Genomic DNA, 27,656 nt, shown 5'->3' on the forward strand with positions numbered 1-27,656 from the left:
GACTGCCCTGGACAAAGGAGGCCCGGTGTCCTGGTGGCTTTGCTCTCAGTCGCTGTCCTCTGGGATGCTTCTAAGCATTGACTCTTGGACCACACTGACAACGGATGCCAGCCTTCTAGGCTGGGGAGCACCCTGCAAGGATAACTCAGTGCAAGAGCAATGGTCCCCACCTCAGTGCCGTTTGTCCATCAACAGGCTGGAGCGCCGGACCATCCAATTGGCGCTGATTCAGTTTCAGCCCCGGTTGTCAAACAAAGCGGTCAAGGTATTAATAGGTATTAACATAGAACAAAATCTTTTCCAGAGGAAGAAAAATGGTAAAACCAGAGGACATAATTTGAGGTTGAGGGGTGGTAGACTCGAGAGCAGTGTAAGGAAATTCTTCTTCATGGAGAGGGTGGTGAATGCCTGGAATTCGCTCCTTAGAGAGGTGGTAGAGAGGGAAATGGTGACAGAGTTCAAAAAAGTATGAGATGAACACAGGGGATCTAGAATCAGGAAATAATAGTAAATAGTGAAGAACTAAGGCCAGTACTGGGCAGACTTGCACGGTCTGTGTCTGTATATGGCCATTTGGTTGAGGATGGGCGGTTGAGGATGGGCAGGGGAGGGCGTCAGTGGGTGGGATACTTTCATGGAGACTTCAGTAGTTGGAACCTAAGCACAATACCAGGCAGAGCTTTGGATTCTTGCCCAGAAATAGCTAAGAAGAAAAAAATAATAACTTTTAGATTGAATCAGGTTGGGCAGACTGGATGGACTATTTGGGTCTTTATCTGCCATCATCTACTATGGACTAGATTCACTAAAGGATAGTGAGTCAATTGCTGTTGGCCGATTTTTAAAACAGCGATTGATTCACTATCAAGTTTGCATGCAAATGATTTAAACGGAAGTGCAAATCATTTGCATGCACACTCCAACTCAAAAGCGATTGAGTTGGGGCAGACCCTGACAGTAGTGACAGGAGAAGCAGCCTCCTATCACTGCTGTCAGGGCTTCTGCCAGCTTAAAAATTTTTTTTTTTAATCGGGCAGATATTTTGCATGTATTACACACGCAAAATAACTGCTAAATTAAAAAAATATATATATAGCCCCCCCCAAGCGGCCCCGCCGAAGACAAAAAGGCAGGAGGGATGCCAACTCAGCCAATTAGGGCCTTAGGCTCATCCCCGTGTTTCACATGATGTACCGGGGTGTGGCCTAAGGCCACAGTGCGTCGGAGGAGGAGGCCTGGAGCGGGAGGGATTTTGCACCTCTCCTGCTCCCTATATTTTTAAAGGTATGGAGAAGGAGGATAGGCTGGGCCTGGCTGGCCGGCCTAGCTAAAGGTACGGGGAGGGAGGTGAGCCGGGCCCGGCCAAGTTTGCAATGGCAGAAGAGAGTTGGCATCCCTTCTGCCTTATTCATTTGCGTGGAGGGGGTGGGTGGGCAGCGGCATTAGGCATTGGTGCAGGGGGGCATTTTTTTTTTGGCCTCCAGAAGAAGGTGAAAGCTCTCTCTTCTGCTGGGAGGAGACTCATCTTCTGGCCATCACTGCGGCTCGCATCACCAGAGTGCAAAACTTGAAGGCAGACTTTCTCAGTAGATAGACTATGGACCCAGAAGAGTGTTCTCTCTTGCCTCAGTCGCTTCAGAGCATTGACGAACAGTGGGGCGTCCCTTTGTTCTACCTCATGGCAATACGAAGTGCAGGTTCAGCCTTGGCCATTGGAGGAATTTTTGTACGTATTCCCTCTATGGCCCATGGTGGGGAAAGTCCTGAGGAGAGTAGCCAGGCATTAGGGATGGGTTATTCTGGTGGCCCTGGACTGGCCTCGTTGCCCTTGTATGCCGGCCTGGTGGTCTTTAGATTGGCCAGCTATGGAGGCTTCAGCCATCCCAGGAACTTCTCTCTCAAGGTCCTATCATTCGGCAAGATCCGGAGCACGTTGGTCTCACAGCATGGCTCTTGAGCGCTCAGCTTTGAGCCGAAAGGGCTACTCGGATTTGGTTGTATGCACTCTTTTGAAAGCCAAGAAACCTGACACATTCGTGGCATACGCCAAAGTATGGGGTGATACCTTACAACATTGGTGCTGCAAGGAGCACCTGGATCCTGCCACAGCTTCGGTATCTGCTATCCTGTCCTGTTCTGTTTTTTAAGAAGGTCTAGATATGAGGCTGGCAGTTTCAAGTGGCTGGAATTTCCTTTTGAGGACCCAAGGTGTTTGGTGTTCTCTTTCTGCACTCCCAGATGTCAGGTAATTTTCTTGCTGATGACTAGAAAGAAAATGGAGAAAAAGTAACCAAGAACACACACAAACATCATGGAGAAAACTAAACCAACAATACAAGCAAAAGCTAAAAGTAAAGAGAAGGACACACTACACCAACCAAATTAACATAGAAGTTCAAGATACAATAAAACTATTCCAATTACTAAAAGAACTCACAGACATTAAATCCTACCTGGCCAACAACGACACTCCACCCCCTTCAGCCATCCTTCTAGATGAATACTTTAGAAACAAAATTAGAACAGCCAGGACAACCTTCGCAGGAACCCCGAACTACCTTGATGAAATCACATTGCTCCCCACAGAAAAAGAATCAGCTGCAGCAGACAGAACCTGGTCTGACTTCACCACATTACAATGGTCTGACCTAAACAGACGCTACAAAAAATACAGCCATGCAGCCTGCGACCTCAACCATTACCCTCCATACCTGTTAAAAGCCTCCAGCCCAAAATTCCGCCCTCTCCTCATACAATGGATACAATCGCTTCTCATAGATGGCCTTTTTCCACAAGACCTCAGCAAAATCATCACCCCGATCATAAAAGACCCAAAAGTAGCAACAGATCTACCATCCAATTACAGACCCATAGCCTCAATACCATTATATGTCAAGCTAATGGAAGGCCTCATAGCTAAACACCTCACCAACTACCTAGAAAAGCACAACTTACTCCACCCTGCACAGTCTGGTTTCAAAACCAACTACAGCACAGAGACACTACTAGATTCCCTCCTGGACACAGCTAGACAATACCTCATCACAGGCAAAAAAAATGCTGGTTATACAACTAGATCTCACCGCAGCATTTGACCTGGTAGACCATGACATTCTACTAGAAATACTAGAAACTATAGGAATCTCATCAAAGGTGCACACATGGTTTCAAGGATTCCTACAATCCAGGACCTACAGAGTAAAGACAAACAAAGAAAAATCAGAACCATGGTCCAACCCCTGCGGTGTACCCCAAGGGTCGCCTTTATCTCCAACACTCTTCAACCTCTACATTGCATCCCTCGGCACCTGCCTAGACAAATTAGGCTTAACTTCTTATAGCTATGCAGACGACATCACTATCCTCCTTCCTTTTGATCAACCAACACCCTCTATGACAGATGCACTACATAGAACACTAGAAACAGTGGCTACATGGATGAAAGAATACAAACTAAAACTGAACACAGACAAAACAAAATTTATACTTCTCGAAAAAACAAAACCCCAACCATAACCAACTTAGTAATAAACTCAATCAAATACCCCATTCAACCCACCCTAAGACTTCTGGGAGTGATGATAGGCAGATGCTGTACCATGCAATCACAAATCAACAAAACAATACAGAAATAATTTGCAGTCATGTGAAACTTAAGGCAAATCCGAAAATTCTTAGACAGAAAACAATTCCAGCTCATGGTCCAATCCCTATTCCTAGGACTTCTAGACTACTGCAACATCCTCTTGTCTCCCCTGCCCTGCAGTCATGATAAAGCAACTACAAACAGTACAAAACACAGCCCTGAGACTGATCTACTCACTGAAGAAATACGACCACATCACCGCCGCATACCTCGACTCACACTGGCTCCCAATACAAGCAAGAATACTATTCAAATTTTACTGTCTACTATTTAAAGCCATGAATGGAGACAGCCCAGCTTACTTGGGTACCCGCCTTATCCGAACTACCACAACCAGACAAAGGAGAAACCAAACACCATTCATGCACCGCCCCCCCCCCTCCAATCATAGGCATCAAACGCAAAAAAATGTACAATGGCCAAGAAGGCAGCAAAACTAGACCACCAGCTATCCAATCTACTGATCATGACACCAGACTACAAAACTTTCAGAAAAGAAATAAATCCCTGCTATTCAAGAAATCCATCAAGACAAATTAACACCGCAGGAAGCATTTCAATCCCCCGAAGTAACCCGCTCTACTCTGTAACTCTTCTGGAAATGTCCAGATAATCTCTTATGTAATCTGCCTTGAACCGCAAGGTAATGGTGGAATAAAAGTCACTAATGTAATGTAATTCAATGGTGCCCTGAGGCTATGCCCCTGGTTCGCCAGCCCTGCCCACCCTGGAATGTGGGCGAGGAGTGTGTGGCGCAGTGGTTGGATCTACAGCCTCAGCACCGTGGGGTTGTGGGTTCAAACCCCGCGCTGCTCCTTGTGACCCTGGGCAAGTCACTTAATCCTCCATAGCTCCAGGTACGTTAGATAGATTGTGAGCCCACCGGGACAGAGAGGGAAAATGCTTGAGTACCTGATTGTAAAAAACCGCTTAGATAACCTTGATAGGTGGTATATAAAATCCTAATAATAAACTTGAAACTTGAACATCATATTAGAAGGGCTCTGTTTGAGCCCATGCAGGATGCCACCCTTATGGATTTGACTATCAAGACAGTTTTTCTGGTTGCCATCACTTCTATGAAGTGTGTCTCCAAACTGCAAGTCTTGTCATGCAATGTATTACGGAGGCTGGGATTTCCTTGATGACAGTTTCCTCTGTCTTGCCGAAGGTTGTCTCTGGTGTTTCGCATCAGCCAGGAAGTTCGCCTTCCAGCCCTCGGGTTCTAAGAGAAGGGCAAAGTTCATATTGACAAATCCGGCTAAGAAGGGGAGACTGGCTTCCAAGACTACCATTTCAAGATGGATCAGGTTGGCTATTTTGTTCTGCTTCAGCAGGCAGCCTCCTTTCATGCTTCAAGTGTCTCTTCCTGGGTTGAAGCCAGGACCATTCTGGAATGAGAGGGCATAGGATGAAGTTAAGAGGTGATAGGCTCAGGAGTAATCTAAGAAAATACATTTTTACAGAAAGGGTGGTAGATGTTTCCCAGAAGAAGTGGTGGAGGCAGAGACTGTCTGAATTCAAGAAAGCATGGGATAGGCACATGTGATTTCTCAGAAAGAGATAATGGTTACTGCAGATGGGCAGACTAGAAGGGTCATTTGGCCTTTATCTGCCATCATGTTTCTAAGAGATTTGCCAGGCAGCAACTTGGTTGTCCCCTCCAAGTTTTATAGTGTGAACATAGTAGCGCAAGAGGGCTCGTGCTTTGGAGCCTCAGTTTTGAGGGCAAGCTTAGCTCTCCACCCACGTTTTTGGGACTGCTTTAGTACATCCCTGTGGTTCAACATACCATCCGTTTTGCACTGGGAAGAGAGATTAGGTTCTTACCTTGATGATATCTTTTCCCGTAGATAGGGATGGTATGCTGTCCCCCCCCCCCCCCAGCGATTTTTCTGATGCATCTTCCTTGTGACTCAAACTAAAGGGTCAGCTCCATAACTAAGATTTCATTGTCAACATTCCTTTTCAAAGATGCTTTTGAGCAATAATTCTTAATCTTGAATTTATTAATAATGTTGTATTTGACCATGCATCTTAAATTCCTAACCTTGTGTTTTTACCTGACCACCTTTTCTATAATAATTTGTAGTTCAAATCCCCTTCGCCTTTTTGTTCTTGTTTGTTAAGTTTGTATAAAGTCTAGTTTATTTTAATGTTTATGTTTAAATAATGTATTACTTTTAATATTGTAATTTTAATTGTTTTTTTTTATGTATGTTCATCGCTTTGAAGTACTTTAATAAACTTGAAACTTGTCAAAGTACTGGATTAGGAAGAGACTGTATATACTCCAGGATTACAAGGGAGGCATGGTTGAGTTATGTTCAGGCTGTTTATATTTCTTGTTAACTTGTATTTTCTTGGATTCATTGTTCTTCTGAAGCTTGTCAATGTTAACTAATTACTGTTTCTTCGTTGATTGTTTTAACTTCATCTCAGCACATCAGACACCTAGTTTAAGGGTGTCATCAGCTTTGGTTTTGAACTGAAGGGGGCAGCAGAGACCTTGGAGGAGGAGGAGTTGGAGTTGAAAAGCTGTGATTGACATCTGTAGTATGCTCTTGAGCAGAGATGGATAACCCTATGGTTCAGCATGCTATCCCTATCTATTGGAAAAGATATTATCAAGGTAAGAACCGTATCTCTTTAAGGTATCTTTAAGGTATCGCTTGGTAGACTGGTATAGTCCTTACGAATGGGTTATATACCTCCCTTCTACCAGCATGTGGAGACTGAGCACAAACTTGTATATCAGTATTGGTTCCTCTCTTGCAATCCAGTCTCCATTAAAGCAGGTGGTAAGACTAATGCTGGCACTAAATCCATCTAAATCTTCAATAATGTTCCTACCATGGAAAAAGGATATTACATTTGCAGCACAAATTTTTTTTGGACAATTTTCCTCTACAAAAAGTGACAACGACAAAAATATTGGGAATATTATTGGACCATGAACTATCCTACCATGATCAGATCAGTTCTGTAGTTAAAAGTTGTTTTTATAAACTACGCCTCATTAGATCTTTAGCCAAAGTCTTAGAACCAAAAGCTCTTAATGTCCTAATTCACTCTTTGATAATTTCTAAGCTAGATTACTGTAATACATTATACCAAGGCATAACACAGAAAGAAATACAAAGACTACAAATTATACAAAACACAGCAATAAAAATTATTACTAACTCTAAAAAATATGATCATGTCATTCCTCTTTTGCAAGAAGCACACTGGCTACCTATTTCACATACAATAACATATAAAATCGCATTGTTAACATTCAAAATTCAGAAAACTAATACTCCAATATTCTTACATCGATATTTAATACCTTATTTTCCAGTTAGATCTCTTAGATCAACAGATCAGTATTTGTTGACCATTCCATCACTGAAAGTAATTGGCATCAGAAGAACCACAACCTTTTCTATCTTGGGACCCCAGCTTTGGAACATACTTCTAATCTATTTGCGCGCTGAAACCTCCTTAGAAAAATTTAAAAGCAATCTAAAAAGCTATCTTTATAAAGATGCTTATGAATCTTAGATCAGACAATCCTTTTGACTCTCCTATTTACTTTTAGATCGGGTCTTATCTAAACAATTACTCTTAGACTAAGTCTTCATAAAAAAAATTTTATTTTATTTTCTCTTTAATACCTCTCCTAAAATTGTTCTTCCCTAACTGTTGTTTTATTTTTAATTGTTTATTTTAAATCAAATGTAATTTAACCTTTCATTCCTTACGTATCTTTAATGTAACTATGAATAAAACTGTGTTTATGGTTTTAAACTGTTTTATTTGCCCCCCCCAAATTATTATTGTTATACGCATTCAAAATACTTGATATTGCGTTTAAATCAAAATCTCAATAAACTTGAAACTTAATTCTGCTCCCCTCTTAGTACTGTTGGAATTTTGTTTTGGACTCCTGGGTTCCCCTTTTGTGCTGGATAGAGCTTGGACGGGTCCTGTTTGGGGATCCGTCTGACCTTAAGGGTGTTAAACTCAGCGGGTCTTGTGCTGGGTCCCTCCCCCCACCTTCCTCCACCCCCCCCCCCCCATTTTTGTAGAGGTGCCTCAGCCGGTGGCCTGCCCCTCAGGTTGGTCAGCCCTCCAGCTTTGAGAGCTACAAATTATACAAACTAAGTTTGTTCTAACTAAGTGAAAAAAAAATCCTGAGGTATGCCAGTCTAAAGGGCTCATTTCCCTTTAAAACTGCCATTTGTATTGTGGGGTGTTTTTTTTCTCACCTAACCGGCACTTTTATTACAGCTAGGGTGTTTTTCAGCACAAAGAGCACTTTTAAGGGGAAAAAAATGCTCATTGTTCTTCAGACGCGAGGTACTCATGGCCGGCCTATGTAAGCATTGTGCAGGCTGGAGAGGTGGGGGACTCGGAGATGATCAGGCCGAGAGCCTGGATGCTCTAGTTCAACCATGGCCAATGGAGGGGCTGTTGTATATGTTACCTCCGTGGCCATAAGTGGGCAGAGTTCTCTGCATAATTCGCCATCCAGGCCTCGTGGTTCTGGTGGCTCCGGATTGGCCTCTAAGACCGTGGTATGCAGATCTGGTGAGGCATCTGGTGGCGGATCCTCTGCCTTTCTTGGACGACCTTCTGACTTAGGGTCCCATTCCAATGTTCAATCCGGGTCCCTTTTGTCTTACGACTTGGCTCATGAAAGGGGTTGCCTAGGTAAGAAGGGGTATTCAGATAAAGTGGTCTCACTTCACTTGGGTTCCCGGAGGTTTTCCACCTCTCAGGCTTATGTGAGAGTTTGGTGTCTATTTGAGGAGTGGTGTGATGCACGTGGAGTGGTTTCTTTTCGCGCTTCCCTGCTTAACATCTTAGAGTTCTTGCAGGGTGGCCTGGATAGGGGACTGACTTGGTCTCTCTCCGGGTTCAGCTTGCGGCCTTGTCAGCCTTTCGTGGGTTGTTGAAAGGTCAGCATTTGATTGCCATTACTGATGTGATTTGCTTCTTGTGGGTGGCAAAATTGCTCAAGCCTCCTTCTTGGGATCTGAATCTGGTTCTGTCAGTTCTAGTGCGCCCTCCTTTTGAACCATTGGGTGACTGCTCTTTGAAGGACCTTACTCTTAAAAAGGTCTTCTTGGTGGCTATTACTTCAGCTAGACGTATTTCTGAGCTGCAGGTTTTCTCTTGTAGGGCTTCATTTTTGGAGTTTTCTAGGGAGCGGGTTGTCTTGAGGCCTATTCATTCTTTTCTGCCAAAGGTAGTTTCTCCTTTTCATGTCAATCAGGCAGTGGTCCTCCCGGTATTGGGTAACTGGGAGGGCTCTTCTGAGCAGAGACAGCTGCGCAAGTTGGATGTCAGTTGAGTCCTTCGCTCTTATGTGCAGAGGACCCAAGAGATTAGGAAACCAGATCATCTCTTTATCCTTCTCGCTGGTCCAGGTAAGGGGGATGGCACTTCTAAGGCTACTATTGCGCGCTGGATCAAGGAGACTATTGCTGCCACTTATCTTCTGAAGAAGAAGCCTGTTACATAATTTCTTAAGGCTCATTCCACTAGGGGTCAGGCAGCTTCTTGAGCTGAATCTTCTCTGGGGCCTCCAGTGGATATTTGCAAGGCTGCAGTTTGGTCTTCTCTGCATTCCTTTGTAAAACACTGCTGTGTGAATGTTCAAGTGATACAGAAGGAGAAATTAGGTTCTTACCTGCTAATTTTCTTTCTGTTAGCTTGTAGACTGGTATAGTCCCCCACCCTGTCTGTCTTTGTGTGGTGATTGTGGGTTTTTGTTTTGCTCGCCTGCAGATTTTGTTTTTTCTGCAGGTTCTAGAATTTTTCTAGGGCCGGGGAGAAGTAAGAACACTGGCTATGGCGCAGCTGGTGAGCTGTGGGGATGTTTTCTATACTAGGATTCAGTTCTACACATGTTCCAACAGTAGTTTATATGTATTTTTTGTTTTTTCCACTTTTGTTCGGAGTGTGTTACAGTGTTCCCCTGGTCGTTCGCGGTCGGCAGTTCACGGTCCCAGTCATTCGCGGTATTTTCTGACCACGAACCACCGACAAGGAGAGGGCAGCGGGAGAGGCAGGAGAGAGCAGCCGGAGTGCCAGCGAGTGCAGGAAATCACTCGTTGTATGCTCCAACTGCCTCTTCCTGCACTAAGTCGGGCCTGTTTTGACACGCAGCTCCTGATTGGTGAGGCCCGACTTAGTGCAGGAAGAGGTGGTCGGAGCATACAGCGAATGATTTCCTGCACTAGTTGGTGCTCCGGCTGCTCTCTCCCGCTACCGTCTGCAGTCTTCCCCAATGACAAACCGTATTCGTGGTTTTTCACGATTCGCGAGAGTTCCTGGAACGGAACCCCCGCAAATATCGGGGGAGTACTGTATACTGTTTTCAGTTGAAGTCTTTCCTAGGTTCTGCTTGGCTATTTAGCAGACTGGATTGCAAGAGGGGAACCTATACTGATATACAAGTTTGTGCTCAGTCTCCACCTGCTGGTAGCACTGAGGTATATAACCCATTTGTAAGGACTATACCAGTTTACAAGCTAACAGAAAGAAAATTAGCAGGTAAGAACCTAATTTCTCCATATTACATAATAAGCGATGTGAGAAAACTTCATGTAAAAAGACCTAAGAGACCATTATTAGCATTTTCCTTACTTCTCTTTCTGATGTTCTCTTCTCTACCAATTTAGTTTGGTGTTTCATTGCTATACTCCCTATTGAGCCAGGGAGAGCGGCTGCTTTCATCTGATACCCCAATGGAGCCAAGCATAGGAGATTATGAGAAATGGTGAGTATTTATGTACATGCTTAGGGTTACCAGATGTCTGGATAGTTTTCCACACAGCTTTTTAAAACCCAGCACTTTGTTCAGATTTTGAAAAGCTTCCTCGAAATTGTGTCGAGCAGGAGGGCATCTGTCCATATGCGGAAGCCCTCCTATCCAACAAGAGCAGGCAGCGGGAGACAGGGCTGGGGCATAATGGGACGGGGATGGGTGGAAATTGGGAAGGCCTAGGGGGTGGGTCTAGGGTCCGGATTTTAGTAAAGTAAAATCTGGTAACCCTATACATGCAGTCATTGCACAGAATAATTAGAGCATAGGCAGCAGCAAACAGTTCTTTTTACACTAATGGAGTTTGGAGTGGAGTAAGTATTGTTTGTGCTTGCTGTATCCCCCTCTTCAGGACTGATGTAGTGTTCCTGGTTGCCAAAGAGCTCTCCCGACTCTCAAAGACCTGTGTCGTGGAGCCTCTTTTTCTGCCCAGTAATTTGATTTCTCTCTTCTGCCGCTATCTGGATAAGCAGACAATACATGGATTGGAGAACAAGATGGAGTAAGTGTTCTAAGATTTAATATATGGAGACAAACTATGGGCTAGATTCACTAAGGACACCGATCATGTCACGACCAGTTTGCGACCCCCGACCCAATTCACTAACCTTCCTCTCGATCCGATCCGCACCCAATCCGATCTGCGCATGCAAATGAGGGGAAATGGTTTGCAAAGTAGGAAGGCAGCGATTCACTAAAGACAAGAAGGAATACCAATTGGGCTGGCTGATCCAAAAAGAAGGGGATGCTGAGGACCAGTCGCTCACATCCCTGCTGACTCTCCTGCCCCTCAGAAGCAGTTTCTCTCCTTGCTCTCATCCAAGCAATGCAACATTAAATACACACACAAAAAAGAGAGCGATACAAGAACAGTTGAATATGAAAGCATTTCTTCTTCCTCACTCATGGAATTCAGAGCACGCTTAAAGAAGTTACAAGACTTCTGGATGCTACTAGTAAGGCTCTTGCCACCACAACTTGCTCTTGCCGCCCTTCCCTGCAGTGCCAGCCTGTGGTTTTAACCCTTGGGTTTAAAGCAGGGCTGTTAAGTTCCAGAACACGCCATAGTGCAGCCCCATTTTAAACCTGTGGGTTAAAACCACAGGCTGGCACTGCAGGGAAGGGCGGCAGAGAGCAGGAAAGTCTTTAATGATTGTGTGCTGGGATTTCCATGCTGCAGTAGACTCAAAAGCTGCTTTTCTCATTTTGCTTAGCTTAACATATAACAGCCTCGCGAGTATAAAAGTAGAAAATGCTGTGTTCATGTTGAGAAAGTACATGCATAGACCATCTACAGGCAAAGAAGATGGTCTGTGCATGTGTCAGGATTGCTGTGCCTGATCGCTCTAGGGTCGGTGTGAGGCGTGCCTCAGATCGCGTCCATTTGCATGAGGACACGTCATGAATCGGTCGCCCAGCCACAGATCGGATCGGATCTGATCCATGAGGTTAGTGAATCTAGGTCTATGTTTCTCTTTCCTGACAAAGCTTGTTTACCTCACTTCAGGAGCTGTTCTGTAGTTTTGAACTTTGTCACAGCTAGCCATAAATCTTTGACTGGATAAAAAGGCTATTCAAATTATCAGAATCTATTGTCATTGGAAGGCACTACAGCTCTTGTGCTATCAGGGAGGAAGGGAGAACTCGGGTAGAAATTCTGGAGACTGTCAGTAACTTATTGATGGGAGCCAAATAAGAAAATTTGTATGCTGAGAGAATATATTCTGGTTGCTTGGTAATAGCTGAGGAGAAGGAAGAGAGAGACCATTTATAATGGTTACTATATAGGGAAAAGAGGAAATCAATTGTTAAGAGGATATGCTTACATGAGGATGTTTCTGTTTTCCTCAGATGCAAGACCTCTTCCTCTTATCATGCAGTTCCTTCTTAATTTTACGCTTTGGAGGCCACCTCACAAAACTTCACATCAAAGATATGTCCTGAATTTGATGAATTTTAACATCCAGTTAATGTTTGCATTGAAGTTGAAGTCACTGCGGTTGAGCAGAAGTTTTGATTGCATTCTATGCATGCTAAAAATAAACTTTGTAAACTGAAAGTCAAAGCAGATGATTTGCTTGTTTAAGGCACCTTTGAAACTGGTGTTTAAAATGCCAGATGACAAAATGCTGTATAATTGGGGAGAAAAGATAAAGATGTTAAGTTTAAATGTATATTTTTGGTTTTGTTCTATTTTTTCTTCTTTGTTCCACTAAAATTAGATTTGTATAGCACTTGCAAAATAAAAGTTTAAAAAAATATAAGGTGCCACTGGTGTGTGATGGTATTTTTTTTATTTTAAGTAAGACATCTGATTTTAAAAAAACAATTCTTTTCACACTATGTATATGCACATACTCATTGAAACCTAAGGAAAGGACTAGTTACTGTGATGGAGATAGTCTATAAAATATACAATAACTATACAGTATATAAGGTATGCTTGGGGCAGGGTATTAATTTTGATAACAAGCAATAAAGGGAATTTCAAGTGCCACAGGTGAGACATTCTAGACCAGTGTTTTTCAACCTTTTCAAGCCAAGTACCCCCAAAGCCTAACAAATACTAACCAAGTACTCCCGGCCAAACTCTGCCACAGACCCACCCAAACTCCGCCACAGACCCGCCCAAGCTCTACCCCTGAATCCACCGCCATAATAATAATACTAATTGTAATGCAATTTCTTCCATCCATTTTTCATATACACACAATATAGGGGTCCTTTTATCAAGCTGCGGTAAGGGTTTAACGCATGTAATACCATGTGTTAAACCGCCTGCCGCGCTAGCCGCTAACACCTGCATTGAGCAGGCGTTAGTTTTTTAGCTGTCCGCGGGGATTAGCACATGATGAAATGTCCGCGCTAACCCCGCTAGCGCAGCTTGATTAAAGGACCCCCATAATCTTATTAATAAATAATAGTAGCCACAAAATTAAAAAAACAAAGTACACTGTACGCAGAGAAAATGTTAATTATCATTTATATTGGGGGAATTTTCAAAGATGTCAAGGCAGATGACTTTAAAATATGCAATGTCACCTCAATAACAACTATAGAAAAATAGACAAATATAGTGCAAAGTATAGACAGCAGATATAAATTCTCAAAACTGACACATTTTGATCACTAAATTGAAAATAAAATCATTTTTCCTACCTTTGGTGATTTCATGAGTCTCTTGTTGCACTTCCTTCTGACTGTGCATCCAACATTTCTTTCACAATCCAGCCCCATCCTCTTTGGGTCCAGGTCTCATTCTTCCCTCTGCTTACACCCTCCCCAGATCCAGTATCAGTTCCCCTTTGTATCTACCACCTTTGTTCCAGGTCTCCCTCTCTCCTCTGCTATCATCGTACATCTCTCGGTTCTTCCTCTCCCCCTCTGCCTGCACCTTCCATAGTCCAGCATCTGCCTCCTGTCTTTCTCCTTTGGTCTCTCTCTCTGTGAGAATATTTGGGATCATTGATAAGATGGTTTGCTTCTGTATTCCTTCTAAGTATTCTGTCTTCCCAGAAAAAAGGTAGAGCCCTATGTGTTGTTAGGAGTAAAATGCCTAATTATATAAGACATGATTCTATGAGTTTTGTAATAAGTCTAGATCAAGGCTAGCTTAAGCCATGAGTCGGAGAGGCATTGGCTCAAAGCACCTATGAAAAAAGGTGCCAAAATTCCTTGCCTTTGTTTTACACCTGCTTACCTTAAGATGGGGAGGGGGGTAGGACAGTTAAAAAGGCACACCAAGTAGGCTGGCCCTACTCTAAATTAAACTGCATGGGATCTTGCTGGAGTGATGTTTCAGGCTAGATTACCCAACCATGGTGTTATAGAAGAAACTTAAAGAATTGTACATTGATCATGAAAACAGTAATGTACAGTAGAAGAAGAGTGCTCTATAACACATCTGGCATAGAGCAATAGCAACTGTGAGAAAGGACGAAGTGTTTCATACAATATCCTATTTATTTTTATAATGCTACTACACACTTGCAGGGTCATAAGACAACTGTAGTATAAGTCCTTTCCTCAGAATTTATTTCAGGCATCCACATAGCGCCCCTTTTACAAAGCTGCAGTAAATGCACCAAAGCCCATAGGAATTGAATGGACTTTGGTGTATTTACAGTGGCAGTATTACTACTGTGGCTTTGTAAAAGACCCCCTTAGATTGTACCACTCCCTGTTCAACTTCAGAGGGAACGATGATAAGTGATATTTGAACTCCAGTTTCCAGCCTATTTCTTTAACTACTAAACCATTGAAGACCATTAACCTTCCCCATATAATAGCCTACTACTCTTTTATGCAGATGTGGATTAAGTAGCTAGTCTTTATTATTAATATTTGTTTGCTAGGCTTGGTCTGTTGCCTATTGTCTCAGCAGCAGTTTTATATTGATTCCTGGGCCAGAACCTTGCTCCTCAGACAAGTCAGAATTAGAAATGCCATGGAAGCAGATATAACCCCAAGAAGAATGGTAACCTCAGATATCACACAACTCCAACAGCTAGTGACTGCTCTCAGAAACCATGATTATACACTTAGAAAGGAGTGTGGCTGTGAAACTCATGACAAAAGATATCAAATGAAGACTGCCCTAAAAAGAGAGGAAGGCGGATGTAAGTCAGAGCCCCAGAGATGCCCACTGGAAGGGGCAATTAGAATTCCACCTTCCCATTCTCTCCTCTTTCCTCTGTCTGGGTCTGGTGTCTCTCCACTCCATCCCTTCCCCATGTGGGTCTGGTCCCTGTCTCCCTCCTCCCTTCTGCTCTTGAAGTAGTGCTGAACGCTGCTCTCACTACAGCAGGGTCTTTCCTCTGCAATGACCTGTCTCTAATGTAATTTCCTGTGAATGGGTTGCAGTAAAGGAAAGACCACACGAGACAGCCTTCAGTGCTGCCTCTGCTGCAACTGGCCCACAGTGTTTTCTGGAACAGCAGGGAAGAGGGAGATCCACATGGGGAAGGGGTGGAGAGAAGCCAGGGGAAAGAAGGAGAGCTAAATAGATGCCAGACCATGCAGAAGGGGGAAAAGAAGGGGAAGAGAGTGGATGGGGGGGGCAGCAGGAGGGGAGGAGCAGATGCTAGACTTATGGGGCAGATAGCATGAGAGAGGGATACCAGACTATGTAGAGAAAGGGGAAGGGAAGAGAGAGGAGAGAAAGAGGACTTGGGGTTGGACAGGGTCACACAAGAAATTGAATCTGGAAGGAACATAGGGTAGAGGTAGGATCAGGTGGATAGGGGCACACAAAAATGGATGGAATGTAGAGAAAAAATGACAAAAGGACAGGAGACTGGAGAGAAATGAGAAAAAAGCAGAATAGACACTAGGACCAAATCAATGCTCAGATACCAAAGGTAGAAAAAAAGGGGTAATGGAATTTATTAATTGTTGTTTTTTTTTAATTCTTTATTCATTTTAAATCATAAACAAGTGTACAATAATATATCCATTAAATTTCAATGTAACACTTGAAAATCTTAAATCATATCAAGAACAAAAGTATATATCCCTACCCCCCACCCTACTGAAATTAAAATTCATGAATCATTTTCAAACATACAATATAATCATTATAATTTCAATACAACACTTGAACATCTTTCCAAATCATCTAAAATAGAATTTATTAATTGTAATATTTCAGCTTTTAAGAAATGTGCATCTCCCCCCCCTTTCAGTTCCCATTATCTGGAGAGTGATGGTGTTATGGGGGGAGCATCTCAAATGTTTCCACTAAGTGCCTATTGAGGCCTAGTTGCCTAGCTATACCACTGATACATGGGCTAAAATTCCTAATGACAAATGATGGCTCATGGTACTGGTTCATAGCTCTTGTTGCTGGAAGAATAAAGGACAAGAGAAACTATTGAGTCAAAAACAAAATTCTGCCAGTTGTTACTCTTGCTAGAAAGTTAAGGCAAACAGAGAAAACTGAATACAGTCCAAGGCAAATTTGTCTGTTTGTCTCGTTTTGCTTCAGTGGTAGTCATCTTGACCACATGGGGTGCACATCCTGTATAGTTGGCTGCATATAAGATAAATAGTTAACCTGGATGGTGTGAATTGCCACTTGCCCCAACAGACTGTCTGAAAGAAAAATACTACTTTCTTGTTTAAATTCTCAAATATACATACAAATATTTTAACAGTCCATGCAGATGTATTTGAGCCATACCTTTCTCTTTTGCAGAGATACAGTGAAGTCCATGAGTAGAAAAACTAAATATTAAATTATCTTGTATCGCATGTACTAACCAGCTAAATTGATCACTAAGGACTGGCAGACAAAGAATAATTTGTTAGGTAGAACACAAGAAAGGAGCCTTCTCGGGCTCCAAAAGGATCTGGAGGTTCAGGAACAAAGAGAATCTTGTGGGGAAAGGAAGTTAGTTCTATGTTCCTTAATTTCAGTGAAGGTTTTCTTAAGTGACTGATAAAATGTAGGATTTTTCTGTTTGGAATTGGAGCACTAGCAGACAGGTGCATCTTCTATAGAGTTAAGTTCTACATCAAGTTGTATCGTTGTTAAAATGCTGAAATCTGAAGGTAGGCCCTTCTCTTAAAAACGTTTTTGATAGGGAATAATTAGAGAAGAAGCCCTAGTGTGCAGATTCTGGTACATTTTTTTGTTGCAGTCCATACAGAGAAGCCAAACATTAAAGACAAATACTGTACATTATTTGGCAAATTGTATTTATACCTGTTTAATTTTTGAAAACCTCCAGCCTAGTGTGTGGAAATGATCTCATTTTACTAGGAGGTGCCAATGGATTCTTATAAACCTAAGAGCCTTAAAATTATATCTATCTTCTGGTTGTAAAAGATATGAGAGCATTTTTTTTAAACTCCCAGATGTGCCCCCTATTAACCAGCTTGCTGCTTCATCTTGGAAATATATGAGGGTAATTCCAAAAAGTAAAGGCAAAAGACATTTAATTGCTTTAATAGAAGTAACTGAGAACAAATGCGTCACCTTGCATGGAGACTATGTGGAAAGTGATATGTTAAATTGCTCAATGGTTCAACTAGCTTCTGCATACCTGCAGAGAAGTTTTTTGGCTGCTCCCAAAGCAACATGAACATTGTTTCCTTTACTTCATTATGCTTTGTCTTTTGCTTTCTGGGTTGCAGTGATGCACTAGTGATGATTCTTTCCAGAATATTCTGTAGTTCATACCGTCTCAGGAACTGGGTTGTAACTTCCACACGCTTGTTCAGATCAGTAAGCTAGTAACATAGTAAATGATGGCAGATAAAGACCTGACTTAACTTGTCTCTTCTTTGATATTTCTGGGTCATCGGTTCCAAATGCTGAAGTTGCCGTCCAAGCTCACTCCAACCTATCCAACCATCCCGTTGTTTGCAGGACATCTACCATAAAGTATGGCCAGTAACAGCCTCCTGTCCATATTAGTGGAGTTCCCATTGATGCCCATCCTACACTGAATCACCATATATTGGACACAGACCGTGCAGGTCCAATACCGGCCTTAGTTCTTTATTTTACATCCTTTATTTTCTAATTAAAGATTCTCTATTTTTATCCCACGCTTTTTTGAATTCCATCACTGTTTTCTCTCCACAACTTCCCTTGGGAGGGCATTCCAGACATCTACCACCTTCTCTGTGAAGAAGAATTTCCTAACAAATTATGCCTTCTAGTTTTACCATTTCTTTTTCTCTGGAAAAGATTTGGTTCTATATTAATGCTTTTCAAGTATTTAAATGTCTGTATCATATCTCCTCTGTCCTTCCTCCAGAGTATACATATTTAGGTCTTCCAGTCTCTTCTCATACTTCTTTTGGTTCAAAGCTCTTACCGTTTTTGTCGCCTTCCTCTGGACTGCTTCAAGTCTTTTTATATCCTTCGCCAGATATGGCCTCCAAAACTGAACACAGTACTCAAAATGCTGCCTCACCAATGAACTGTATAGGGGCATCAATACCTCCCTCCTTCTGCTAATTACTCCTCTTTCTATACAGCTTAGCATCCTTCTGGCTGCAGCCACCGCCTTATCACACTGTTTAGATGCCTTTAGATCCTCAGAAACAATCACCCCAAGGTCCCTCTCTTGATCTGTACTTATCAGCCTCTCACCTCCCAGCACATACAGTTCCCTCAGATTTCTACCCCCCAAATGCATCACTCTGCACTTCTTCGCATTGAATTTTAGTTACCAGATGCTAGACCATTCTTTTAACTTTTGCAAATCCTTTTTCATGTTTTCCACTCCCCCTGGGGTGTCCACTCTGTTACAAATCTTGGTATCATCCACAAAAGGGTTAACCCTTCTAACCCTTCAGCCATGTCACTCACAAACATATTGAACAGAATTGGTCCCAGCACCGAGCCTTGAGGCACTCCACTACTCGCCTGACCCTCCTCTGAGTGAATTCCATTTACCACTACTCTGGCGTCTGTCTGTCAACCAGTTTCTGATCCAGTTCACCACTTTGGGCCCTAACTTCAACTCCTGGAGTTTAAGAGCCTCCTCTGAGGAACCGTGTCAAAAGCTTTGCTGAAATCTAAGTGAATTATATCTAGTGCACATCTTTGATCCAATTTTCTGGTCACCCAGTCAAAGGATTCAATCAGATATGTTTGGCACGATTTACCTTTTGCAAACCCATGTTGCCTCGGATCTTGTAATCCATTAGATTCTAAGAATTTCACTATCCTTTCCTTCAGCAATGTGTCCATTATTTTTCCAATAACTGAAGTGAGACTTACTGGCCTGTAGTTTCCTGCTTCATCTCTGCAACCACTTCTGTGAAGAGGAACCACATCCACTCTTCTCCAGTCCCGTGGAACCTCTCCCGTCTCTAAAGATTTATTGAACAAATCTTTAAGAGGATCCGCCAGAACCTCTCGGAGCTCCCTCAATATCCTAGGATGGATCCCATCCGGTCTCATAGCTTTGTCCACCTTCAATTTTTCAAGTTGTTCATACACTTTCTTCCGTGAGCGGTGCAGTATCCATTCCATTCTCAGGTGTAACTTTGCTGACCAATTGCGATCCTTCTCCATGTTTTTCTTCTGTGAACACCAAACAGTATTTGTTTAGCACATTTGCTTTTTCTCATCACACTCCACATAGCAATTCGTACCTTCTTTCAGTCTCGTAATTCCATTTTTTTTTGTCTTCCTCCTTTCTCTAATATACCTGAAAAATTTGTCTCCCTTTCTTATATTTATAGCCGTTTGCTTTATCGCTTGCGCTTTTTCCAGACGTATCTCTCTCTTGACTTCTTTCAGTTTCATCCGATATTCCTTTCTTTGCTACTTTTCTTGATTTTTTTTTTTTTTTTTTAATATATTTCATGAATGCCAAATTTCCTTTTTCTCTTGTTTTTATTCTTTTTTTCTTCACATAAAGGTCAGTAGCTCTATAGATTACACCTTTCAACTTGGATCACTGTTTTTCCACTTCCCTTATGTCTTCCCATCCAATCAGCTCTTCTTCAGGTACTCTTCCATGCTACTAAAGTCCACTCGTTTGAAATCCAGGACTTTGAATTTTGTGCAGCCATCCTCCTCTTTGGCTGTTATATCAAACCAAACTGTATGATGATCACTACTTCCCAGGTAGGCCTCCACTCGAACATTAGAGACACTTTCACCATTTGTGAGCACCGGATCCAGTATCGCTTTTTCCCTCATGGGTTCCATCACCATTTGTCTGAGCAGAGCTCCTTGAAAGACATCCACGATCTCTCTACTTCTTTTCGATTCCGCAGATGGAACTTTCCAGTCCGCATCCGGCAGGTTGAAATTACCAGCAACAGCACCTCTTCTTTCTTTCCCAACTTTTGTATATCCATAATCGGATCTTTGTCAATTTGCTGCAATTGAGTCAGAGGTCTGTAGACAAAACCCAAGTGAATAGAAGTTCCATCTTCTCTTTTCAAAACAATCCATATAGCTTCTTCCTTTCCCCAGGCCCCCTGCATTTCAGTCGCTTGGACTGTCTTTACATAGAGAGCTATTCCTCCACCTTTTCGACCATCTCTGTCTTTCCTAAAAAGATTATAGCCTGGTATGTTAGCGTCCCGACCATGGGAATCAGTGAACCATGTCTTTGTGATAGCAACGATATCCAAGTCTGCCTCTAATATCAGGGCTTGCAGATCCTGATTTTAGTTGCTTAAACTGAGCTTTTGTGGTCATTGTTTTCCAGCTATTATTCCGCAGCACTTTCATATTTTGTATATGAGTAATTTTTGATTTTAAGTCATTTCCTGTTGCATCGCTAGGAAGTGAATTGCTAATGTTGTTTTCATTGTTATCTTTATAATAATAATAATAACAGCTCATCATCAAATCTTGTCTTCTGTGGGGAGGGGGGGGGGGTTGGCCACCGGAGGAAACCTCCATACATGCGCCACCCCTACCTTCTAATTTAAATGTCATTCTCTAGATTTCTCAGCTAGGATTCTTTTTCCTGCAATGGTAAGGTGCAGCCCATCATTACAATATAGTCTCTTGTTTTTCCATGTATTGCCTCATCCTCCTTTGTACCTTCTTGATGATACCAGGCTTTGAGCCACCAATTGAAGTTCTCAGTGTTCTGTACTCGTTCCACACCCTTTCCATAAGTGGGCAGTACTTCTGAAAAAGCTCCCAGTTCTGGAAAAGCTTTCTATGTTGCAGGTAGGTTATTGTTGGCTAGGTCATTTGTTCTGAGGTGGATAACAACATCAGGGTTCAAAATCTTTGCTTCTTCCCTAATTACAGTCAGTATTTGTCTGGCATTCCTGGTTGTTGAGGATCCTGGAAGGCATTTCACTTCTTTGAGTTCCTTGTCCTGTGTTCCAAGGTTAATCCCTCTGATGATAGATGATGGAATCCCCTAGCAGTAATACTTTTCTGGTTTGAGATTTTTTTATATGTGCTTTGGGGGGATGCTTTTCTTCACATGTTATCTTCACTGGTTCTAATTCCTCCTGGGAACCCATCATGCAATGACTTTCTTGTATCCCAAGTCATCATGCATTATGGCAAATGCAGATCCATAGCTGATATCCAAATCTGCAGCCAATTGAGACACCATTATCCATCAGAATTCTTTAACCAAAACATCCACCCTTTCAATGTCCTCTTGTGTGCACGAAATTGATAGGCAACCAGAACAACCTTCATCGGTTATACCTGTTCTTCCTACTTTAAATCTTTTTACCCACTCATAAACCTTTCTTTGATTTATGATGTTATGTCCATACCAAGTCAATATCCGTTGGTGAATTTCTGCAGGTTTCACTCCCTCTGCCCAAAGAATGCACACTACGGCATGGTTCTTCGAAGGTGCAACCTTGCAATGGAGGTCTATGTTTCTGATCTCGTGGCTGCCACATGATTAAAAGCTGAGCGCTACATAGTGTGTAGATGAATTATCCAACAAGCAATGGATTAATACATATGTTGCATTTTGCTAGCTCTGTTCCTGTTATTGTGTAATTTAACAATTGCCTTTAATTTTTGATTCACCTTGTGTAAATAACTTTTCTGCAGTACATATAGGGCAAAATTGGCAATTTTGTACTACTTGGAAGGCATATTTTTTATATATTTTGAGTGGTAATGTAGTGGCACCTACTACTGGAATTAAAATAGAGGGAGAAAACCAGTAAAAACCTACCAAAAACAATACAATAATATTCAAAACATTGACATTACAGCGAAATTCAGTATAGCTTAACAATCTCAAAACCTGGAGCTAATCAGTGTCGAAATAGCTCCTCTCACAAAATTTCTCACAATTCCAATTCCCAGCAAGACTCACGGTGTTAGCGTCCTGCTGCCACCCATGAGCAGCTCAAAAATCAGTTCCCCAAACTTTTCCATAGCCATACTGATCCAAAACTTACCCCAAAACATATGATTTTCTGCCTTAAAACTGCAACTAACCCAGCACCCCTACCCAAACAGCCAAACCACCCACCCAAGCAAAGGAAAGGGAGGGACGGGCAAGAAACTATTCCTCCTGCCACACCTACACCCTCACACCACAAAAATGCCTAAACTGCCAATTCTCCTCACAAATCTACCCATCCACTTACTCCATCCTCAGCCAATCCCCACCTCCTTTTTATTTATTTATTAAGTTTTCTATACTGTTCTCCCAGGTTAGCTCAGAACAGTTTACATGAATTTATTCAGATTCTCAAGCATTTTTCCCTGTCTGTCCCATGGGGCTCACAATCTGTATAATGTACCTGGGGCAATAGGGGGATTAAGTGACTTGGCCAGGGTCACATGGAGCAGCGTGGGTTTGAACCCACAACCTCAGGGTGCTGAAGTAGCTTTAACCACTGCGCCACAATCTCCCATCTATCCCTTTCTTTCCTGTTCAGCCCTCCTACTAATCCCCATTGATCCCTTTCACCTCACCCACCAACAATTCTATAGAATACACCCATCAAACCAAATTATTTTAACCCCTTCCCTTACTGTAATTTCAGGGGGCTCAGCCAGTGTTCTATGCTCACAGCCTAATACTGTAAGCAGCCTTATAATAAAGAGCACTAAGCTTAGTTTGTACACAATTTATGCTGACTTTATCACACAATTTTGTGTGCTGCTGTAGGTGCCCTACGTTGAAACAAGATTGTGGCATAAGAACTGGACTCAAAGACTCTGATAGGCTATAGCTCATTGAAATCCTAGGGTAATAATGGTACCTTAGCTATTCAATGCAGATTCAGAGACGTGACCAGAAGAATCAATGTAGTGTTTTCTAATGCTCGGGTTTTAGAACAAGATCTGAGGAAAAGTAAAAGGTTAGAGCTTATTCTTCTGCACTCAGCAGTAGTATTTATTTTTATTTATTTTTTTTAATTCTATCCTGCACCATCTACCATTCTGGGTGGCTTACAATTAACATATATAATACTTTCATAAGGATTAAAACCACACATTGAAATAATCAAAGGATTTACTGCAAACATACATGATCTACAGTTTTTGGTCTGGCTTTGTTGAAGAGAAAGTGATGAGTTGAGGGGGAGGTATGCTTGAACAAAGAGTGAAGTGCCAGACTGTTGACAAATTGGTGTTGCAAAAATTGTATCATGCATCTAGTGTGCTCTTGAATGGACTGATGAAAATGTCTGGGACACGGTACTACCGGGATACAAACCATACCTCAGAGACAGAGTGACTCAAAAAGGAGGTGGCATTGCCATATACATCAAAGAGGGAATTGAATCTACTGGAGAGAACTTGCCACAACAGATTGATAAGTTAGTCTCTATGGGTCAAAATTTCAGGAACAAATGAACCGGAAACAAGGATAGGCATCTACTACCGACCCCCATGCCAGTCCGAAGAAATTGATGGAGAAATGATGGATGAGATTAAACACATCTGCAAGGGAGGCAACACAGTTATCATGGGCGACTTCAACTATCCAGGGATAGAATGGAACCTAGGGCACCTCCCGGCTGTGCTAGAGAGACCAAGTTCCTGGAAACTATAGGCGATTGCTTCCTAGAACAACTTGTCAAGGAAAACACGAGAGGAAATGCAATTCTGGATTTAATTCTAAATGGACTGCGGGGACCGGCACAAGAAGTAGAAGGGACGCTAGGAAACAGCGATCACAATATGATCCGCTTCAATCTGGAAATAGGGGCAAAACATCGGTCCAGAACGACAGCCACGACGCCAAACTGCTGAAAAGGGAATTACGATGGGATAAGACACATGGTGGGGAAGAAGATTAAGAAGAGGATATACGATTTCCTTGCAAATGTTATATTTCCTATCAAGGGAATAAATATATATTTTTTGAGCCTGCCCAACTAGGTTTTTTCATGGAGAGTAAAGGGATTCCAACGCAGCCAGAATGAATCAGGTGTTCAGTGCGGAATTTAGTTAATTAGTAGGTTAATATCCAACTACTGCTCTTTTGTTTTACGTTTTTAATTGTACCTATATCCCTTCTCCCCAGGAGTTTTTCTGTTTGTCTTCCTACCTCCTTAAATTGAGGACTATATAAGTTAGTATATTGCTTTGTATGTCTACTTCAGTCAGTATTGACTAACTATATGTATTTCAGTATTACTTGTACCATTTTTGGTTGTATAGAAATTATAAATAATAAAAGAAAAGAAGATACACACTGTAAAGACGCTAGAGCAAGCTTGGTCTCTTTTCAAGGGTACGGTCACCGAGGCGCAAAATCTATATTTCCTTAGCAAAGCAGCAGATGAATCCAGAGACAAGTGGGATAGCTCACATCGACCAGCAGGTGGAGATAGAGAAACTGATTAACAGTTGGTCTTATAGACTGGTGTTCCTCCTGTTCATTCAGTTTTGCTCTATCTCCCAGCAGGGGTTGGAGCTATCTCTCTGGCTCCTGGATTCTGGCTGTGCCGGGTGCATTGGTGTTCAGTTCTGTTCCTCTGTTGAGACTCGCTCTCTTCAGTAGGACAGGGGTGCCTGGCTGAGTGGTGCCGGCTTTGGGAGCTACACCTGGGCCCTCCCAGGTCCCTTCTCCACCCTCCCCTCCGGTTGATTGAGGGGTTGCCTAGGACTCTGTGGTGTTTTCTTCATTTCAGTTTGAAAAAAAAAACATCCTGCCTGAGCTGAGCTGTGCCTTTTTCAGTCAGCTTTCAGGACAATTCCCAGCCATTACCTTCCTTCCTAGGGGCGGTCTGAGTGTGTGCTGGTGAGTAAGACTTATGCTTTCTTTGGTTGCAATTTGTTCGTTCCCGAGTGCCGGTTTGGTTGTTCAGGACGGCGTCGGCGGTTTGGCGGCTTTCTCCGTTTAAAATATATATAAGAGGGGTTTTTTTTGCCGAACCCGAATTATGGCGACAGAGTCTGTTCACCGGTGTTCGCGCTGTGGAAAGCGCAGAACACTGTCGGAATTCTGCTCTGCCGGTTGCACGGACTCACCGGCAGCTGATTCGTTTTTACAGGCCTGTGATTTAGCCATTTCCCGAGTTGGGGAAGCGCGTCCAACGTCCCCTTCTCTTGCGGTCGACTCGATCGGGCTGCAGGGCTCTTCCACGGCGGAAGAGAGTTCGGAGGCCGTCCGGGAGTCGGGCGCGCCGGGAGGGGCCGCGGTTGCTCTTTACGGCGCAGAACAGGCAAGTTCAGAGGCATCTGGGCTGGGCGCGTTTACACCTGAGTTTATCATGCTTATGCACCGGGCTTTCGTGTTGCACAGCTCTCAGCCTGCTCAGCCGGTGCCTGGGACCTTTCCGTTACTTCCTGTTCCTTCTACCTCTTCTATTTTTCCTAGTAATAAGGCTGGTGCGTCTGCAGGTCATACTTGTTTCCCCAGTGAAGTCGCAGGTAGCAAAAAAGCGCAGACTCACGGCCGCGGACGATGGGGATCCTATTCCAGTCTTCCCTTTATCTCTTCTGGAGTCTCTAGAGGAAGGTGAGGTCTTGGATTGGGAAGCGGAGGATCCCCCGGGTAGGGAAGTGGATGATCCTTCCGCTCTCCGTCTTTTTCATAGAGAAGAGCTTTCTTCCTTGATTTCAAAGGCCTTGCAGGGTTTAAACATCTCTCAAGAGGATACTAAGGTGGCTGGAAACCCCCTTATGGCAGGAACACGTAAGCCGCCTAGGTCATTTCCGGTGCATGAAGCCATGCAGGAGCTTATCACGGCGCAATGGGACACGCCGGAGGCCAGTCTAAGGGTGGCGAAAGCCATGCGGCTCTTGTATCCGGTTGACCCGGCCGAACTCGAGAAATTTAAGTTGCCCAGGGTGGACGCTCTGGTGGCCGCGGTTACCAAAAAGACTACCTTGCCGGTGGAAGGGGGAGTTACGCTGAAGGATGCCCAGGACAGGAAGATTGAGTCTTCCCTGAAAATGTCCTTTGAAGTGGCTGCGGTTACCTTACAGGCCGCGATTTGTAGTTCATATGCGGCACGGGCGTGTCTGCAGTGGTCTCAGGTGATGGTTGATAATTTGATGGAGTTCGGGGGTTCTGTCCCTTCGGAACTGGCTGATTTGGAGTCGGGTTTGGCTTATTTGGCAGATTCCTTATATGATATTATTCGTGCTTCTGCTAAGCAGATGTCTCTGTCGGTTGTTTCTCGCAGATCTTTATGGCTCCGTAATTGAGCGGCAGATGCGGCGTCCAAACTTCGCCTCGTGAAACTCCCTTTTAAAGGGGGTTTTTTGTTTGGAGAAGATTTAGACAGATTGGTGAAGGATTTTGGTGACACCAAAACTCAGCGTTTACCGGAAGACAGACCTAGACTCTCTTTGAAGTCCTCGTCGTCGAGACCGCGTTTCAGGGATGTTAAGAGGTCCAGGGCCGGTAGACCATTCTTCAGGTCTTTCTCTGCTTCGAGACCTAGGTTTCAGCAGAAAAGTTCCTTTCATACGGCAAAACTTCCTTCAACTCAGCCAGCCCGTACCCCAGCAAGTCGCACTCCACAATGACGGAGTCTTGGCTCCCTCCGCCATTCCCTTAGGGGGACGGCTGTCGGCCTTTTTGGTGGAGTGGGCCAAAATCACGTCAGATCGGTGGGTGTTGGACATTATTCAAGGAGGTTACAAGTTAGAGTTCGCCTCTCCCGTCGCCGATTCTTTCTTGGTGTCCCCGTGCAATGGGGCGACCAAGGAAACCTCGATCCGCATGACTCTTCAGGTGCTTCTGGATCTGGGGGCGGTGGTGCCGGTGCCACCGGGAGAGGTGGGCCTCGGCATTTATTCCCTTTATTTCATTGTGCCCAAAAAGGGGGGGTCGTTCAGGCCGGTGCTGGATCTCAAAGGGGTCAACAAGTTTCTCAGTGTTCGTCATTTCCATATGGAGACGGTTCGCTCAGTTATTGCGGCAGTAAGGCCGGGAGAGTTCCTTACGTCCCTCGATCTCAAAGAGGCGTACCTCCATATTCCGATATGGCCTCCGCATCAGAGGTTTCTGCGGTTTGCGATCCTCGGCCAGCATTTTCAATTTCGGGCGATGCCCTTTGGCCTTGCAACGGCTCCCCGCACCTTTTCAAAGGTGATGGTGGTAGTGGCAGCTTTTCTGCGCAAGGAAGGGATTCGGGTACACCCTTACTTAGACGACTGGTTGATCCGCGCCTCTTCCAAGCAGGAAAGTTTGTCGGTGACTCAGAGAGTAATCGCTCTCCTACAGTCATTGGGGTGTATCGTCAACTTTCCCAAGAGTTCTCTGTCCCCGTCCCAGTCGTTGGTGCATCTGGGGGTCAGGTTCGACA

General features: G+C 43.4%; 1 protein-coding gene across 4 annotated transcripts in view; it reads left to right on the plus strand.

The window, feature by feature from the left end:
* The window catches only part of PATL2 (PAT1 homolog 2), a 177,121-nt gene extending 164,394 nt beyond the window's left edge, over positions 1–12,727 (plus strand). For all 4 annotated transcript variants that reach the window (XM_033944301.1, XM_033944303.1, XM_033944302.1 and 1 more), the window contains exons 16-18: positions 10,321–10,418; positions 10,816–10,965; positions 12,315–12,727. In XM_033944301.1, the coding sequence (XP_033800192.1) occupies positions 10,321–10,418; positions 10,816–10,965; positions 12,315–12,354 (288 nt within the window). In that variant the 3' untranslated portion in view covers positions 12,355–12,727. The remainder of the gene's footprint in view (positions 1–10,320; positions 10,419–10,815; positions 10,966–12,314) is intronic.
* The last annotated feature ends 14,929 nt before the right edge of the window (positions 12,728–27,656 follow it).

Source organism: Geotrypetes seraphini, chromosome 5, assembly GCF_902459505.1.
Source record: "Geotrypetes seraphini chromosome 5, aGeoSer1.1, whole genome shotgun sequence".
Lineage (NCBI taxonomy): Eukaryota > Metazoa > Chordata > Amphibia > Gymnophiona > Dermophiidae > Geotrypetes > Geotrypetes seraphini.